At 39.9% G+C, this 18,380-nt stretch overlaps 1 protein-coding gene across 2 annotated transcripts in view; it reads left to right on the top strand.

Annotated features, from left to right (window-relative positions):
• NRP1 (neuropilin 1) overlaps nucleotides 1–18,380 on the top strand; it is a 109,177-nt gene that overhangs the window by 72,650 nt on the left and 18,147 nt on the right. The window contains exons 7-11 of one of the 2 annotated variants that reach the window (XM_042888156.1): nucleotides 4,103–4,258; nucleotides 7,383–7,527; nucleotides 8,408–8,739; nucleotides 13,226–13,370; nucleotides 16,233–16,337. In XM_042888156.1, the coding sequence (XP_042744090.1) occupies nucleotides 4,103–4,258; nucleotides 7,383–7,527; nucleotides 8,408–8,739; nucleotides 13,226–13,370; nucleotides 16,233–16,337 (883 nt within the window). The remainder of the gene's footprint in view (nucleotides 1–4,102; nucleotides 4,259–7,382; nucleotides 7,528–8,407; nucleotides 8,740–13,225; nucleotides 13,371–16,232; nucleotides 16,338–18,380) is intronic. The other variant, XM_042888157.1, reaches the window with a different exon arrangement.

The raw sequence follows: 18,380 nt of genomic DNA, 5'->3' as shown, positions 1-18,380 counted from the left end.
TTGCGTTTTGTGTGTTGTTCATTAACCAGCAGTTTTGCTAAGATTTGCTGCATGATATATTATGCAGAGCTAAATGTTATTCTTTTTCTCTCTCCATAAATGGTCTCAAAATCAAATGTGCATGCCACCCGTTGCATATCTGTGTCTTACAAGTGTGTCACCCACCCACATATTTTGAAGACAGTAAGACAGCATTAAAAATATTTTTCCTGGAAGCTAAAAGATATTGCAGTATAAATATTGTGGAAGTAATTCATATGCAGAAATAGTGTCTTGCAATATGATTTCACAGGAAATAAATTGATTTTAGAAATAGGAAAAACTGGGACTTTTCTACACGAACATTTTTCTTCTGGAGAAGAAACACACACTGGAGATATTCCTCATTTCTTGGGGCCCATTCTTGTAGGTAGGTCTGCTCCCAGACTTGTACTTACCAATAGAGGCGGTCACATTGCAACACAGGCAATTATCAAAGCAGTTTGTTGGATAGGGTCCTAAGGCACCATTTTCCAGAAGAGAGAAGCTTTTTAATCTGAATGAAGGAGAGCAAGATTTCGAAAACGGACTGTCAGTATACTGCAGTTAGTTAAAGCAAAAATTCTGTTCGTGGAAATGAAACGTCGTGATTTCAGGCTTGGAGACAACTGTCTATCTCAGACCGTGACCATACAGCATGCAGTAACTTAGAAAATTGTTTGCATCCTGTAAAATAAATTCCAGATGTTTGTTTATCATATGTGCAGAAAGCTAAATGTCAAATAATTGCAGGGAAATGCATTTGATGTTCATCTTCAAAAGTACTGTGATTCATCACCATCTCTGCAGTTCATTTTAACATGAAACACAAGTTCTAAACACAAATAAAGGACAAGAAGTCCAAAACAGAAAGCTAGCTGTTAAAGATTCATATTAACATTGTGACTAGAGAAGAATGGACATGAAAAAAATGGGTTACCTCTGGTCATGTTAACACTCTGTTGAGAAGGCACACTGAGCTGATTGGAAATTTAATTACTTGTGGAGCAAACACCTCCAAAAAGTATAGGAACTCCTACCCATTTGTGACACGTCTGTACTAGAGCTGCTGCAGTGGTTCCTCTAGGTAACATAGCACAAAAGATCTCTGTTTTACAACCTCTACATTCTGGTACCTTGAGGTTCCAGTTGTTAATAGCAGTTAAAATGGTTGAGCTTCAACCCTGAAAAAATAGAAAGAGAACAAAATACATCAAGAAATGACTAGTAAAGATTAATTTGACAGCTCTTTTAAGGTGTTTCATGCAATTTCCAGGTTTTCTTCTACATAATTTATTTCAATCACCTTACTTAGAGAGGATTGGTAAAGGTAGAGTTTGATTTACAAACACAGAGGTACCACAGAGAGGTGTTCAGTATTACAATTCTATTTTCAGGCACCTGGAGAGAAGCAATTCCTCTGTAGAGCTGTATTCCATGTCACAGTTACTGGTGCAAGGAGAACAATCAGGTTGCTTCTTCCATAGCTGGAGGCAGTGAACTGGAGGCCTACTCAAAGTCTCCCTCTCTCAGTTCACTGTTAACTTTCACCAGGATAATTTCTACCTACCTGTAGAGTTGTGTCAGCTATTAGGTCTGACAGTAGCTGTCAAAACTTACTGTATACAGGATTTTGCTCCGGGCAGTGGGATGGATGAGTTTCAGGATTTTCAATGCCTAAGGAGTTAAAGGAGCGTATTGAATATCAGCATTTGGGCCTTAGCAAAATGTGGGCACCTGACGTTCTGTGATGGGACAAGCCTGAGGTGCCTGAGTGATCACAGACCATTGGCTGTAATTGTTCGCTCAGACATCAACTAATCAAATCTTCCCCTCAGTCCGCAGTGTTAAATTTTAACTTAGCTTTGAATATCTAGAATTCTTGTAATAGGCCATTGCTTGACTTTATTCACAATGAAGTACTTACTGTATATTAAAAAGCCCCTACTAGAATCATTTCAAATCAGTTGGAATGGTACAGGCTTGGGACCCTAATCATTTCAAAACTGAAGAGCTGTTTCAAATTGTAAGAGAAGCAGATCATTTAAATAACTTAGCTCTGCACTCCCTCAGACTTCCAGATTTTCAAGTGCACTTCAGTCTGGAAGTGAATGTGGTATTGGACATAACTCAGCGCAGCACACTTTACAATCAGCAGAGTACAGTTTGGAGAGCATTTGAAGTTAAGCTGAGATTGCTCAGCGCAATGATGCCCAGATTCCCCCATTAACTTTCAGATTGCAACAATCTAACATCTGAGACTCTCCAGTTACTTTAAATCACTTGATTGTTTTTGTAAGGCTGTGCTCTGATTATTTTTTTTTTAAGATTGATTTATTTTTTTTTTAATCACGAGATAACAAAACGTTGCACTATTTCACCTCTACAGACCAACGCTTAAATGTTACATATAGGCTTCATCAGCCTTAAAAACCATGGCAGGGGCAGCAGCTTTGTGCTGAAAGCTGGTTCTATCTGTCACACACAAGGCTTCTATTCTTGTGTTGGAAGACTTCAGAATGACTTGCATATGACATGGGCATTGAGAGAGCAGGCAGTCTGTCCTCAATAGCACTTCCTTCAGCCTTTTGAGAGAGAATGCAGAGCATGTTGATTTAACTGCTCCAGCGCCTTTGGATATATGACATACATCCAGGAAAAAGGATGCCTGTGGGACACAGGGGATGCATGTGCCCCATCCTGCATACTTTGGAAATAATGAGAAGGCCTGAGACATTCTCTGGACATTCATGTGAGAAGGATTAATCAACCTATTATTATGCTCCTAAAGCCTGGTCAACAAGTTTAAGTGAATTAATTGCTCTGATTAATATTTTGTGAACAGTGTAATTTGTATTGAATTTAAATAGTTTGCTTTAGGAAACAAAGAGAAGGTTCCAGCTGTGGAGAAAGCAGAGTGATGAATTTGATTTTATCAAGTTTGTTTTTATGGCTAAAGAAAAGCAGTAAGGAAATGGAGTGTTTCAAAGCTGTGGTCATCAGCCAGACAGTGTGAATGTTTCATGCCTAGGTTCAGCTATTTGGCATCTGGACTTGTGCTCTGAGACATAGGTTTCTCTTGCCAGTAGAGCTGACTTGAGTAGTGTTGCTCCTGCACCCCACATCATCCTCCCAGCCACACTCATACAGCTTCAGTGACTACAAACGATGACATAGATCTGGATTAGAAATATTTGTTTGAGGGGGAAGTTAATATAAATCACTTGTAATATCATGAGGGAAAGACAGAGAATGGTTGAGGAAGAGAGATGGCCTCTAGCAAGCATTTGTGTGCACACAATAGCATTCATTTCTATAGCAAGTTCAAATTGCCATTATTTTGTAAAGCTTGAAGTTCATTACATTTGTCAGTTGGAGCAAAATTATTGTACTTGTGTTAATGCCTCCTTCTTTTTTCTGCAAATGCCTCATAGTGTACAAGCTAGCAACTCATTTGCCTTTCTCCCAACAAAATTGCACAGTGATTCATAATTATCATGTGACTAAATAATGTACCATGGGATTCTTTTCTCCTCATCTGTTTGCAAGTGATGAGCTTGTAGGCTTCAGCAGAATTCTTTTTATTATTCCCTAAGTGCATGACTTCGATATCGTACTATTAAATTTTATCCCATTTCTAATAATCCAGTCCTCGGGGTCATTCAGCTTTCACTGCATGGCTCTCCTCTGTATTGACAATGCCTGGTAGCTTTGTGTCCTCAGCAAATTTCATTTGCATCTATGCAAGACAGTTAATGAAAGTATTAAGTAAGATTGTTCACCAGACTGGTCCTTGAGGAGCTTTGCAAATAACTTATCTACAGTCTGGTGCCTGGTTGCAGTGATGGGGTTTCTGATTCCTCCTCCATAAAGGAAATCCTCTGCCATGTGTGTAGCTGATCAAGCAAATGTTTCTTTCTCCTGTGATGGCCCTGTTAGCAATAAAGAAGACTAGTACTGTCATTAGCAATGATATACTGCAGTTTCCTTTATACAAACCCCTATTACCTCTGTGAAACATAGGGATGGGAAGGGTCACTTATGCATTGATGGTCCTCACATTCCTGTTTGTTCACTACCACAGGTAGATCTGGGCCTTCTCCGCTTCGTTTCTGGAATTGGGACCCAAGGAGCTATCTCAAAGGAGACAAAGAAAGAATATTACCTGAAAACATACCGTGTAGATGTCAGCTCCAATGGAGAGGACTGGATTACACTGAAGGAAGGAAACAAGCCTGTTGTAAGTTCTTTCTCTTTTACCTTTTTTTTGCCAAAAAAAATAGGCTGCTGAATTCCTTAGTTACTTTTAGTTGTTAAATAAGGGGAAAAAAGAAAAAAAAAAGAGAGGAATAAGGTATCACAGGTTTAATCAGCATGATCAGTGTTAGCAGTATCCCAAATCCAAAAGGCAGCAATTTTCTCGGTAGCAAACGGCCCCAGAAATCGTTTGTGTGCAGCAGCTGGAAAGGGTGTGAGGTTCTGCTTTGCTTATTGTAGCCACCAGAACTGGAGTGGTTTGGATCTTTTCCCTAGAGTATGCTGCTGTTTCCCTATTGACAGAAATTTCCGATGTGACCTTGAGAAAAAGATTATGGGGAATCTTTTAGAAAATGTATCAGTCCTTTATATACGGTGAAGCTCTGGATATGCGCTGCTTTGGTGCCTCAGCATAGTCACAGAATGGCCAGGGTTGGAAGGGACCTCAAGGATCATGAATCTCCAACCCCCCTTCCACATGCAGGGCCACCAACCTCCCCATTTAATACTAGACCAGGCTGCCCAGGGCCCTTTCCAACAGTTCCCTGTCTTTCTTGTACTGTGGGCTCCAGACCTGGACACAGAACTCCACATGGGGACTCACAAAAGCAGAGCGGAGGGGGACGATCACCTCCCTTCCCTTCTGGCCACCCCTCTTTTGATGGTGCCCAGGATACCATTTGCCCTGCTATCTTGCAGGAGTGCCAGCAAGCCATTAGTAATTTGTTAGACTTTCAAGCATCTCAGTGATGGGGTCATGCAGGCAGATAATTAGGCTTATCTTTCCATCCTTATAGATTTTTATCACCTTTCCATTTATCAGCAGATTTGCTCCCTGTAACCTCCCAATGAACCAGCTTTAGACAGTTGTAAGAAAAATCTTCATTATCCACTACCATGAACATAAAGCTCATTACGGAGAAGTCAGTTCTGTCTCAGCTCTCAGTGAGGCTGTAACTTGCATTCCACCTCACCTGGGATACATCTGAGAGCAGCATCCCCAGTGGCTGCTGGAGGCTGATGCAACGTAGAAGACTTTCTGCTGTCTCTCCTCAAAACAGCTTTTTTTGTGACCCTTCTGTAAGGACTCAGATTGGCTGTGTAAAATTATGCTCTACCAGCGTAACCGTATCTAACTCTAAATATTTGGTTACTGGTTTGTCCCTTATTCATCTGTGTTACGCCAAGTCTGCTGCTTTTATCTAATCAAAATGGTAGCAGTGTTTAGCACATTTATCTTTCTTCTTTGAAATACTTTGTAAAGAAACAAAGAGCAAGAATCTTGAAAGCCTCCTGAACAGGTATTATCCTGGTTTTACAGATGAGAAGGAATTTTAGAAGGTCAAATGCCTCAATGTAGGCACTGTGTAATGATGTAAAAAGGTACAATAACTGACTTGCCCAAAGTCACAAGAGGAGCCAACACTACAGTGGGTACAAGGCACAGGGTTTTCTGGCTCTGGTTCCAGTAACCTGAACAAATGCCTCTTTCAGAGTCAGACCATGCCTGATTTTCATTACCAGTTTCAATCTGTAAATTCTCCAAGAGTGTATTTTACACAAGTTTCTGTTGTACGTGCTGTCCTTCATTCGTTCTTAAATCACTTACTTTTTCAAAGGCTTTATTAAAAAAAAAAAAAAAAAAACAGGTTTCTTGAAAGGTCACATTTCTAAAATGACCTTATTTTGCTGTTGATCAGGACAAGGAAAAAAACCTGTACACTGGTCTCCCTCTAAAAGCTTTGTCCAAACCAATGAAGGAGACTCAGCGGCTGAAGGAATGACAAAAGCAGGCAGCCGCCAGCATTCTAAGGAGGCCTCATGGCAGCGTTGCACTGCACGCTCACAAGTTAGGTGCCTTGAGAGACCCATTTCCTTGATCAGATGCAAACCTTGAGAGAACTACAACAGGTCCTTCCAAGAGAAAAAGAAAATAGCTGCTGAAAGTAAATGTAGATCCATTTAAAATCTTTTTCTGTGTATGAAACCCCTTTATTAAATTATTTAAGAAATAACTGAGCCTGGTGAGCTGGCAGCTGTGTGCTGCTGGCCTCCGCTCCAAATTAGTGCAGTTACTGCAAGTAACAAACAGGAAAGTAGACACTGTATGTAAGAAATGGGAAAACCTCCTATAAAAAGAGAGGGGACTGCATCTATGGAAAATAACAGGAAGCTTGTCCTCTCTACGTGAGAAAGAGGCAGGAAACTGAATCACTTTCTTTGGACTGGAACATTGCAAGATCTCAGCTCTGCTAGGAAGGAGCATGTTTGCAGGATCCTCAACATGAAAGAACAGCACAATCCTCTCTCTTCTTGTGGAAGTCTTATTGTTTATCTGATTTGACTGTTAGCCTCAGGGGACACACAGAGGCTAAATCTCAGAACCCGCCATATAGACTTTAAATAGACTTCTATCTCAGAATGCAAGGAGAAAGAAAGACTGAGCATTTGTTAAAAAGGAGTTAAGCCCAGAAGGTCATCAGATCAAGGCTTGCATGACACACTCTGAAAAACTCTGAAACCTAAGGACAGCAAAACAAAGTGTTTTTAGCTTAATTCCATATAGGGAATTTTTATATGGTCTAATTGAAGTCCAAACCTTTAATTTGGGCATGAGGCTTTGTATCTTTTGGCATCGTTCTACAAACATTTGAGTAATCAAATTGCCTTAATTGGGCAGTGAGGCGTTTGGCCAGGACATGGCAATCCTTGGGTGGCAAGGACCAGTGTCTGCCAGTCCCACACAGAGGCCTGGGCATTGGGAAGGTGTTAACATAGGCAGGGAGTGGGCAGGGCCTTGCAGTGCTCAGGTGAGTTCCTGCTCTCCTGACGGCCTTGAGCTCTCCTGCTGTGTTCTGCAGCGTGCTATGGGACATGGCTATTTTTTAGTATCACCAAACATCTTTTTCCTCGCAAAGGAAAGCTTAGCTGTCTGCAAAAATTATGCTGAGTTTAATGAAATACTTCCCCATGCAAGATTTTTCTCTCATCTCCCACAGAAATAACCCTGGTTAGATCTTATGTCTCTAGTATCTATAAAATACAGAAATCTAAACACCATTTAAAAGAAAACCTAACAAATATAAACCTTTTCTTTCCACACAAAGGTTTTTCAAGGGAATAGCAATCCCACTGATGTTGTTTACAGACCTTTTGCCAAACCAGTTTTAACACGTTTTGTACGAATTAGACCTATGTCTTGGGAAAATGGAGTATCGCTGAGATTTGAAGTGTATGGCTGCAAGATAACAGGTAAGTCTTGGGAAGGATTTTAGAACCAAGGGAATTTCTTGTGCCTATGCTGTGTTTTTTATTTTTGTTCGTGAAATACATCTTCACTATTTGTGCTGTGGTCTGACTGTAGGAATGTGAACAAAATGAGAAAGGAAATAAAACCCAACAACCCAAATGTACAGTGTTATCAGAATATTGTTCCAGAGAAGTTAAATAAAGTGTAATTACTTTTCATGCAATTACTCTACAGCTTCATGCAAAATGCCTCAGATACACACCACTCTTTTTTTCCCCTTCCTACTCTTCAGTCCCCCTCTCTTGCCTACTGTTTGCAGTTTGTACTCAGCAGGTTGCCCAAGGAACAGACATATATACCTACGTTTAAAAACACTACAAGGTAAAAACCCCGGGATCTAAAGCCTGTTTCAGTATCTATACATATAAATTCATGTTCCCAGTGATAATCAGTATTACTTTTTGGAATGTAACTTCTTTGTATCACACAGATTCCTCCCTACAGAACAACATTATAAATACTTTGCAACTGTTTTTTGGTTGATTTAGGAAACTTTCCCTAGGGAAAATTCGAATTCAGATATGACCCCACACTCTTTGACTGAGCAAAAAGAATAGAAAACAAGAATAGAATAGGATTTTCTGATCCTTTTGGTTCCCATAAGGACAGAAATACTTGTGGTATTTTGGTACTTCCATTTCCTGCCAAAACTAGGAAGTGCATGTTTGAACAAATGAAAATTATATACAAATCCAAAAAGATTATTTTTCATGTAAGAAAGTAATAAATAGCTTATCAGAGTTGAAATGATCGATATGGCCTGTTTCTGCTTTGGTGCTTGTTCAGTTTAACAGTTTAGTTCATTTGTTTTTTTCTCTGTAGATTATCCTTGCTCTGGGATGCTGGGCATGGTGTCTGGGCTCATACCTGACTCTCAGATTACTGCATCTACTCAAGTTGATAGAAACTGGATCCCAGAAAATGCTCGCCTTATAACAAGCCGTTCAGGCTGGGCACTGCCACCAACTACTCATCCATATACAAATGAATGGCTTCAAATAGACCTTGGTGAAGAAAAGAAAGTGAGGGGCATTATTGTCCAAGGAGGCAAGCACCGAGAAAACAAAGTGTTCATGAAAAAATTCAAAATTGGCTACAGCAACAATGGATCAGATTGGAAAATGATCATGGATTCCAGCAAGAAAAAGATAAAGGTAAGGAGGAATGCTCTGTATAGGGAAGAGCTTGCAGTAAATTTTTATACATTCATGTCTGATCTGAGGAAAGGCGCGTTTTTGGGTTGAAGCTAAGGTAGGACTCCTAGGACAAAAACACCAAATTGGTTGCTGTGGAAATGGTACAAAGCCCATACACCATGTACCATGTACCATCATCCCATGACATCAAACACCACGGCAAAGGTTTTGTTTGTTCAGCATCTAGTTCAGAAGACTTCTGACAGGAGTAGTGTGCCTGTGTGGCCTCTAGGTTATTCCAGAATCACATGTAATGGTAATACCCAGCACAGCCAAAAAAGTAGTTACCTCTGCATTTTTTTTCCGTTGACAGTGAGTGAGCTCATTTGAGATACAGAGTTACGTTTCCTTTGCTGGTTTTTTGTTTTTGTTTTTTTTCTTTTGATCTATGGAATGAGGATTTAACTCTCTAGGATACCTGCTGAATTTCTGAGCTGCCTGCTTTGAGAGCTACACAGGCTCTCCACAATGGTCTGATCGAAGCTGAACTGAAAGAAAATGATGTGGTTTTTGACATTATCCCATCCTAGGTGGAATGTACCAGTGGAGATTACTGGTGAAGCACCTTGATACATGCTTGGGAATAAGAGGCAGCTGGTACATAGAAGCAGAAACCACAAGATGATATTTCCAGGGATGGGTCATATGAATTTCTGGGTTAAGTGCTGAGGAAAAGAAAATGAGTGTACTCCAGAAATGTTTCTGGGAATGTACATGTCTTTTTTTTTTGTCTTTGAATGCACTCTCTTCAGAACATCATATGCACTGTTTAACATGTTTACCCCAAATCCTTTTTATTGCTTTCCATACAGATTTGCTATTGTTGCTCACAGAGTCCATTTTTGCCTTGAGAAGCACAATTTTTTTCAGTCTTCCTTTTCGTTCAGGAAAGGAGCATGCAGTACTGGTACTACAGTATTGGAAAGATCAGGGAATCAGATAAACCAAAAACGTTTCCTTAAAAGCCAAATCATTATGGTGCTTGGCAAACAGAAACCTTGAGAGTTGCTCCATATCTTAGCAGTGCTAGTCTGAAAAGTCGATGTAAAAGCTGTTTTGCTATATAGACTCACCAGTCGGGCAAACCTGTGTTTCTTTAATGGAGAAGCTGAGTGTGCCCATGGATGTGGCTTTTCCAGGCATATTTGGTAAATATTGGGCTTCCTTCACTCCTGTTTTAATCTCACTGAATCTCACTTTTCGTCATTTGTTACGAGGATTAAAACTAAATGAATTCAGCCTTTGCAATCAGCTCCTTTCTCTTGTTACCATGAGTTTTGACTTCATCATAAAGTGTGAAGAGAGTGTAAATCAACAATGGGATCTAACCATTTTCTTTCTAAAATAGATGTTGTTTTGACATGTACTTCTACGCTGGGGCTCAATGAGGGAAAAAATAATGCCATATGCTTTCAAAGCAGTGCGCCGTCTGCTGCATGGCTTTCTGTTTTCTAATACAAGCACTTGCCATCATTGTCAGAAGTTAGCAGTTTGACAAGAAAACTAGAGTGCTAACTAACACACTGAGCCCATCCTCAGCTTTCATCACTACCAGAAATTAACTTTCAAAGGTTAGTGGAATGAGGAGGGCTGGAATTCAAATCTCTTGCGGCCTAATTATAATCCTTCCCAAAAATTCAAGACATTTAATAAACTTTCCTCCAAAGTACTAGTTTTCTTAAAAGAGAATTAAATAAATCCTATGATTTGGGAGTCTGAAGGATTTAAAATGTTAATACTGGAATGTAGCATTTTTAAATGTAAGTAGAGCTGGATAGGACAGAATGCTATAATGAGTCACAGCAGGAACGTGGATTAGAAACAGCCCCATTTTATGAAATGAAACACATCATTTCACTTGGTTAAAGTCTTGACTTTCAATAAACAAACAACTGCATGCAAGGAAAGAGAAGAGAAACGACAAGCTAAATGTAAAAACAGAATATGTCCAAAGGATGAAACATCACCTCAATACTATCTTGTCATCCATGCCTGCAGCTCCTTCCTTAGGACTACCGTAACTCTTTTTTCTTTGGCTGACCCAATTTCTGCTATTTTTGCCTGTGCAGAATGTTTCCCCCTTCAGCCTATCTCGAGCACTTGAAGGAGTGAATATCACTCAAATCCTCAAACAACCACGCAGAACCCCTCATTCATTTCAAAATCCAACTTGTTTTTGTTCTCCACAGGCTTACTCTAATTCACTCTGTAAATTCATCTTTGTCTTTCATTCTTCTTTCCTCCTTCCTCTTGCCAACTGATGACCTTTTTTTGGTTTTCACACCACTTCTGGTCATTTACTGCACATGAAAATTCTAAATGTCCTGCCAACTGGAACAACCTTTTTAAATTTCTCTGCCATACTTATTTTGATTTACAAATCTGTTGGGGAAAACCTTTTTTTTTCCCCTCTTGCTAATTTATATTCCCTTTTGTTTTGTGATCATTTATTGTACTTATCTTTGTAACAAAGTAAATCGATTTGTGACATAGCATATATAAAAGATGCTCACAAAGTGAAGTATTACTGTGTACTCCTCTCTCCTCCCCCACAAAGAATATCAGTATGTATTTTAAATGAACAGTCAAAATTGAATCACAGGCAGCTCTTCACTACAAAGGACAATGATTCAATATAATTATGATTCAATATAATTCTAGATGCCTATTGAATTCTAATGTCTATGTGTCAGTACTCCAGTATTGATGTCTTTTATAAAACAGTTGTCGTTATTATATGTTGCTATTAAGACTACTATTAAAAAGGAAGCAAGAATTCCTCAGATACGTCTGTCTATTTTCTGCAGATAAAATGGCATTCATTCTTTCACATGCGGTAGGGAGCTTTTTTGATCATTTGCCCTATATTGGAATTCAAATCTAATAATATGTAATTGCAAGTTAATTAGTTCTTGACAGGCCATATACATGTGAATTCTTGACAACTTTCTTCCAGGCACTGTCTGAACACGAGGTCAGGCTGTGTCCCTTGAGCCACCTCAGAGTTACAGTCTTCACTAAGAAATAATAGCAAAAGCATTTACGTAGAAATCACTTCACCCATCAACACTGGCTTATGTGACTGCAACATTGTCTTATGCGACTGGCGCTCTAACCAGTGGCCAGAAGGGATTCTGGACCGTTCGGTAGAAACAAGTGTAAAGCAAACACAACAAGGCTTTTAGGACTGCACTAAAAGCACAAGCAGCTATCAGTTTTAGCTGTGCTCTTGGGCAATATAGCCAATTTTTCCTGTGGCTTCAGTTTTCTCTGTCCCAGCTCAATAGGAGGGCCGGGTTTTGTTGTCATCTAAAATGAAGGAAAGACAGGTGCTGACTTCTTCCTGAAGAAAGCTTCAGACCTCACAGCTATGAATTGGAAGTAGCAGCACTTCTAACATTGTCAAAGAAGGTTATTTGTATTGATTTGTAATTTAACTATTAACAGAAAGAAAAGCTGAAATCATTTTACTTTTACCTCTTTTATATACATTTAATATTTTGTTATTTATTCTCTACAGGGCCTTCTGAAATTAAAAATTAGGCCAAAAATAACTCTCTTTAGCCATCTAGGCTTGTAAACACATCATGGAAAAGACTATTTCTTTGTACAGTCAAATTCATTCTAAGGACCTATTATCTCCATGGATATAATATAAAGGTGTTCGTTTAAGTATGAATTACAACTTGTCCCTTATACAAAATGTCAATGAAAGGAGACACTGAAGGTATCAGACAGATGCCACTGAGAGCTATATTATGGCTAAAGAACTCAGAGTGCAACTCAGACAAGAGATTTTTGTTTGAAAGGTACCTTCACTGACCTGCCTTACCTGTTAAATTATTATATTATATTGCAGTTTTGTCAGGAAGCAGCTTTCTTCTTTCTTTCATTCCTTCTTTTTTTCTTTTTTTCTTGCTTTCTTTCTATTCTTATTCAATAGCAGTCTCCCTGGAAGAACTCTTGCAGCTACTGTTACTGGAGTTTAATTTATGCCTTTTGAAATAACTACAACTTGTGAAACTCTGTCACTGGGGGAAATCAGATTGAAATTTTCTCTTGAATAGTTGGATTATTATTGCAGCCACTTAAAAGGTGACAGGATCTTCACCTCAGTCATTTTTTTTCCCTAAGAAGTGTTGAAAATGTCACCCAGTTAAACCCCAGATCAGAGCGTCATTTAAAAACACGTCTCATTAAACACTCAGCTCTTGTTATGACCCTGATGGATTGGTTGCTACTGAGTTTATGAAAAATGAAATGCATTACTTCTCCGAGAAGCTTTAACTGTGTATTTTCCATTCTCGTTTAGGATGGGGAAGTCTGACACTTATTAAATTGTTAGAATCTGGCCTACTTCTCACCTAATTCAAAGACTAGAGAATGAAGAAAACGTTGAAATATCTTTTCTTTTTTAACAAGCAGCATCTGTCATGCCTTGCAGACTTTTGAAGGCAACACCAACTACGATACACCTGAACTGCGGACTTTTGAACCTGTATCGACGAGATTCGTCCGCGTCTACCCAGAGAGAGCCACACACGCAGGATTGGGACTTCGAATGGAGCTGCTGGGATGTGAACTTGAAGGTAATTGCTCTGCTAGAGATGAATGCACTTTATTATTTTCAGACAGACATTCTGTACTTGGACTACTGCTGAACACTGCTGTTCTTGTACAGGCATAACATCATACTCTTGCTTCCATGACTGCCATTAGTGCTGTTTCTTGGACTAATCAGTTCCTTCTGGGCAGACGTTCGAATATGCTGAAGGCACAAATGTTATTCTCTCTCCCATCCTTTGTTGAATCACAGTGATACTCTCCACATGGTTTCTGTTCCCTCAAGCAAACTTATGATTATTCTTTCGAGAAGCATAGAGCTATTAGGAGAAAATAAAGACAGAAACTTATATTTTCTGTTACCATGATAGAACCCAGGGAGAGATATTTTATGAGAATGCAAAGGGAGAAATTATACCTTTTGCTCCTTCAAAGGATGTGAAAATCAACCAGACAACATGGTAGGCAGTGATTACTTGTCTGGACAGGGTCTGTGTTCTTGCTTTTTAAGGGTGAGGAAGGTCCTTTTTGTTCCCTACCATGCTTTAATTTTGCAACAGTATGTAAAGAGATGAAAGACCAGGAAAAGCAAAGTTTAGACATTTATCCTTGGACTATGACATGAGGTATTATTATGCTTTGATTTTTGTTATATAAACAAGAGTTATTTAACATCATAGATAACTACAGATAGCACTATGTGAATTTCACAGTATTATCTGATGGGTGAAGGTTCAGTGGCTTGTCTTATAAATCACAGAGCTTACCAATGCACAGCTAATAACAAACCATATTATCAGGGGTTTCATATGATACCTCAGAAAGAAGTCGCTGAACAGGCTCCCAAGATGAATGACTGTTCCACCTCTGTTTCTCTCTCACTGTCTCATTCCCACAGTGGAGGAGTGGGAAGCATTACTGTGAGAACTGCTGAACTCTCTGCTGTTTTTTTAGTGAAGGCCAAATTGAATGTGTGCTTTTTACTTGGCCCAGAAAGTTGGGAGTTTGAAAATTCTTCTTAGTTCCTGCAGGAAGTCCTAATTTCCTGTGAGAATTCTTGGTTCCTGCAGACTATTGTACTACTTGCTCAGAAAAGAGAAAAGAAAACTCAGCACCTGCCCTGTGTAAACTTACAACCTGTGGGTAATGTCCTCCTGCTATGGGGGTTCTGTAGCCACCTACTCATCAAGAAGTGAGTTTATGGATCACCTTACAAGAACATGTGGCTCAGTGAGGTGGAGGAGCCAGAGAAGACTAAATAGGCAAACTGAAGCACCAAGTATTTTGTTTCCCTGGGACTCATCTACTTGCATTCATCTTCCCACTCTAGAGCACTTCTGAAAGTTGCTCACCTGCAGGTCGTCCATGGACAGGCAGGGTCAATTTCCATTCACCTTCAGGAGAAACATAATAAGAAAAATTTGTTGTATAACTGTATCTTAAGGAGGGAGTTGAATGAAGAGAAATCACTTGAGATTTACTGAGGAGGATAGGTGTTGAGCTGAGAAAAGAGGCATGGAGATAGGCACAGACAGGAGTAAAAATCAGCTCTCCAGCAGTAATGAGCAAGGGGAAGCTTTGTGTCTTCAAAGCATCCCAGGGGGCTTATGTGAATTGATGGCAGAGACATAGGCAAGCTTGAGGCTATACAGGGGCATGAAGATCAAGATAAGAAACTTAACTTGATGTAGAAAGCTAGAGGGAGCTCCCAGAGGGGTTTTCAAGGAGTTATGGGGAATAGATGCTCTGAATAATTTATAACAGGTACAGAAATGTTTCTTTAGTGCTAGATTATACCTGTAAAGCACAGGTCGAGGTCCAAAAAAGCTTCATTTCATCCCAGAATAGAGCTTCTGCAGAAACTGGCATCCCTACTGACATTTTCAGGCCATGAATTCAGTGCATAAGATCTTATGTGGACAGTGGGCTCTGGAGGCAGTAGAAGGGCAAAGAAGAATCCAAGGAAGTGAAGCATTATTATAGAGCTATAATCACAGTAAAACATTGTTAATGAAAATAGCAGTAGTTGAAAACAGGCAAAAGCCTGGACCACATTCCCAGACTGGTTATCTTAAGAAGAGGAAATATACTTCCAGCATAAAACATAACTTGTATCCTGATTTTCCAGATGTTATATGTTTTGCAGACACTGGGATTTAGATATGTTTTCTGGCACCTTGCACAAATCTCAAGGTCTTAATTGCAATAACAAAGGTCAGACTTCTACTGGTTGTGCAGCAGCTACCGGAAAGTCATCACCAGTGAGAAGCAAGCAGGTGGCCAGGAGGGATGACTGACATCATTGATGTCTTACTTATTTATAACTAAAACAAGAACAAAAGAAACTCCTTGCAGACCTTCTCAGTGAGCACAAAGTGATTCCACATCACACTGCCTTCCTGCTACTGTTACTGTCTGCTCAGACATTTCCTCCCTTACACGTGCTATGTGGAGATTTCTTTGGCAGTGTGGTAGGTGCTGGAGAACTACCACCCTGACTGCACCCCTCATACTGCTCTGTACAGGCCTACTCATGAGCACTTCAGCCACATGATAAGATTATGGGCTTTTTACCCAACCTTGAGACTTCCATCCCTTCACTCCTTGTTTGTAGAAACAATAAGGTGTCATCAGCCAATGAACAGATAGTACAGGGCTTTACTGTCCAACTCCATCCAGCCCTTGAGCTCACATACAGCAGAGTGCCTTAGTGCAAGAGGAAGAACAAGTACTGCCCATTGCAAAGAAATATTAACTAACCTGTGGAGTTGCTCCTTCTCTCAAAAACAGCACAAGAAAACACCGTATGGTGCTCATCAAGATGTTACTGCCAATTGCATGCTGATTCTGCAGCACACTTTTTAACTAACAACTGGATTTTCTTTCAGCTCCAACGGCTGTCCCTACTGTTTCTGAAGGCAAGCCCGTAGATGAGTGTGATGATGACCAGGCGAACTGTCACAGTGGCACAGGTGATGACTACCAACTGACAGGTGCAGAAACCATCCTCATTTCATTGCAGCTTCATTGTAGCTCATATTCATCACCAGTAACCAGCTAAACATTTGTACTGATTTAATCACTCAGCATAAACGGACATTGGTATGCAGTTTATATTGTCGGTGCTGTCAAAACAGAGGCATCTGCCTTTTACATGTGACAATACTTTTGATTGTTTTCTCAGCTATGTAATTTTGGAAGCAAATAATAGCGACTAGCTGGAGCAGAGGGCTTTTTTTTATCAGGAATTCTGTCTAATCATAATGTCATGATTAAACTTTCTCTTACTAAGAACAAAACTGGATAAACCTTTTGAGGTTTATTGTCTGAGGTTGAAGAACTCAAAATGAAATATTGTTTAGGTTCTTCCATGTTGTTAAACTCTTCCATGCATAAAATTTAGCACAGGACTCAAATCTCAGCCCGAAACCTTACTCACACAGAAACAAAGCAGATTTGATTTATCAAAGTATTCTCACATGTACGCCACCAAAAAGATTTTCATGACCTTCCCCATCAGCACTGCATTACAGCCACAGAGGGGCTGCCATCACTAAAAGGAAAACAGGACATAAGTTTATCTATCTGCATGTGGAAGGGAGAAAGCTTCTTAAATTTCATATTTTCTCACTTCTGCACAGAACCACTGTCCTTCTGAGACGGCTGATTCTCCATCACTACGTTCTCGATCACTTCAAGCAGGTCACTTACTGCAGAAAGCTCTTGTACTAGATCCATACTTCTGTAGCAGCTGAGCTTATTTTTGGACATAGCAACACTGGTTATTTCATCACCTCTCCCTGGTGCACTTATCTAATAAAAGTTTACTGTTTCTTATGTCTATGGCATAAAATAGCACCACAACCTGACAATAGCTGTCCACAAGGACATTGAGAAACCTTAGGTAAGAGAGAGATTGACTTTTTGGAAGCAGTCAAGTAGAACATCTGACAGCAGATATGAGTGAAAGTGCAGTTTCAGCATCAGACCCTTTCTGAGATTTGCCAATGTCTCCCGTAAATGTATGCTGCAAATCAAAAATTGAAAAGCAATTTGTGGGCAGAAAAGATGCTGCATGGTCACTGTCACTGCTTTTCAACTCAGTATTCCAGATGAATCTTATTCTCTGTGAAAAGAGCCATGTAGAAAGTCTAATAAAATAGTCCATATTGTGTTAAGGTAGATCAGAAAGCTTTCAGTATTACTAAACATTGTAATTTTGTAATTTTTCTGAAAGCAGAGCCAGGTCAGAAAACCCTGGGGCTTCCTGCAAAGCTCTGTGATGAAGGCTGGCTTGCAAGACCCAATAGGTAGAGTCTGTGTGAGGGCAAGGAGACAGATCTGTGCAAGCACCTTCCTGTTCACTCACTAATAGTCTCTGCACTTCAAGCTGTTCAGGACTGCATCCCACATGTCCCTCAGGGAAAGGTTATTGAGCAGAAGAAACTCCCTCCGGCAGTTTTTGCAGGCTGTGCTTAGGGAGCAGTTTATAATCTCTAAGACAAGGGAGCAGCCATCACCCTTCCTGAGCACCAGATTTTCTGGTAACTGAACCTATTTCACTACTCACATTGAAAATTATTACACTGCCCTTCTACAGAGTGCTGGCACTTCTGTATAATTTACGACCCCACCTAGAAACCCTGGCTCAATTGTTCCAGGCACAGCAGTAATGTTACGTTTTATGTTTGATGTCACATACAACACAAAAAATGCACAGAAGTGATTTTACCAATAAATTTACTGCAAACATTCCCTCAAAATGCATAGACTGAAAGTATGTAAGTCTCACAGCCCATGAAAGATGGCAGAGCAAGGCATCAGTGCCATCCCCTCTTTCCTCCACTCCCCTTGAGTGCAGTGCCAGCATTCTCATGGGTACGGCTGCTTGAGTCACTTCCCTGATGGTACTTGCACATATGTGAGTATCACAATGAAGCCTCCCTTGCAATTAACTATAATTGTTTTGTAGGCCAGATTCCTTCCTGCTCTATTTGGACCCCATACAGAGCTACTCTATTTGCGTGTCTTATAGC

Source organism: Lagopus leucura, unplaced genomic scaffold (assembly GCF_019238085.1).
Source record: "Lagopus leucura isolate 7727_CA_CO unplaced genomic scaffold, USGS_WTPT01 Super-Scaffold_100157, whole genome shotgun sequence".
NCBI lineage: Eukaryota > Metazoa > Chordata > Aves > Galliformes > Phasianidae > Lagopus > Lagopus leucura.
The sequence above is the reverse complement of the archived record's forward strand: the minus strand, read 5'-3'. Positions and strand labels throughout refer to the sequence as shown.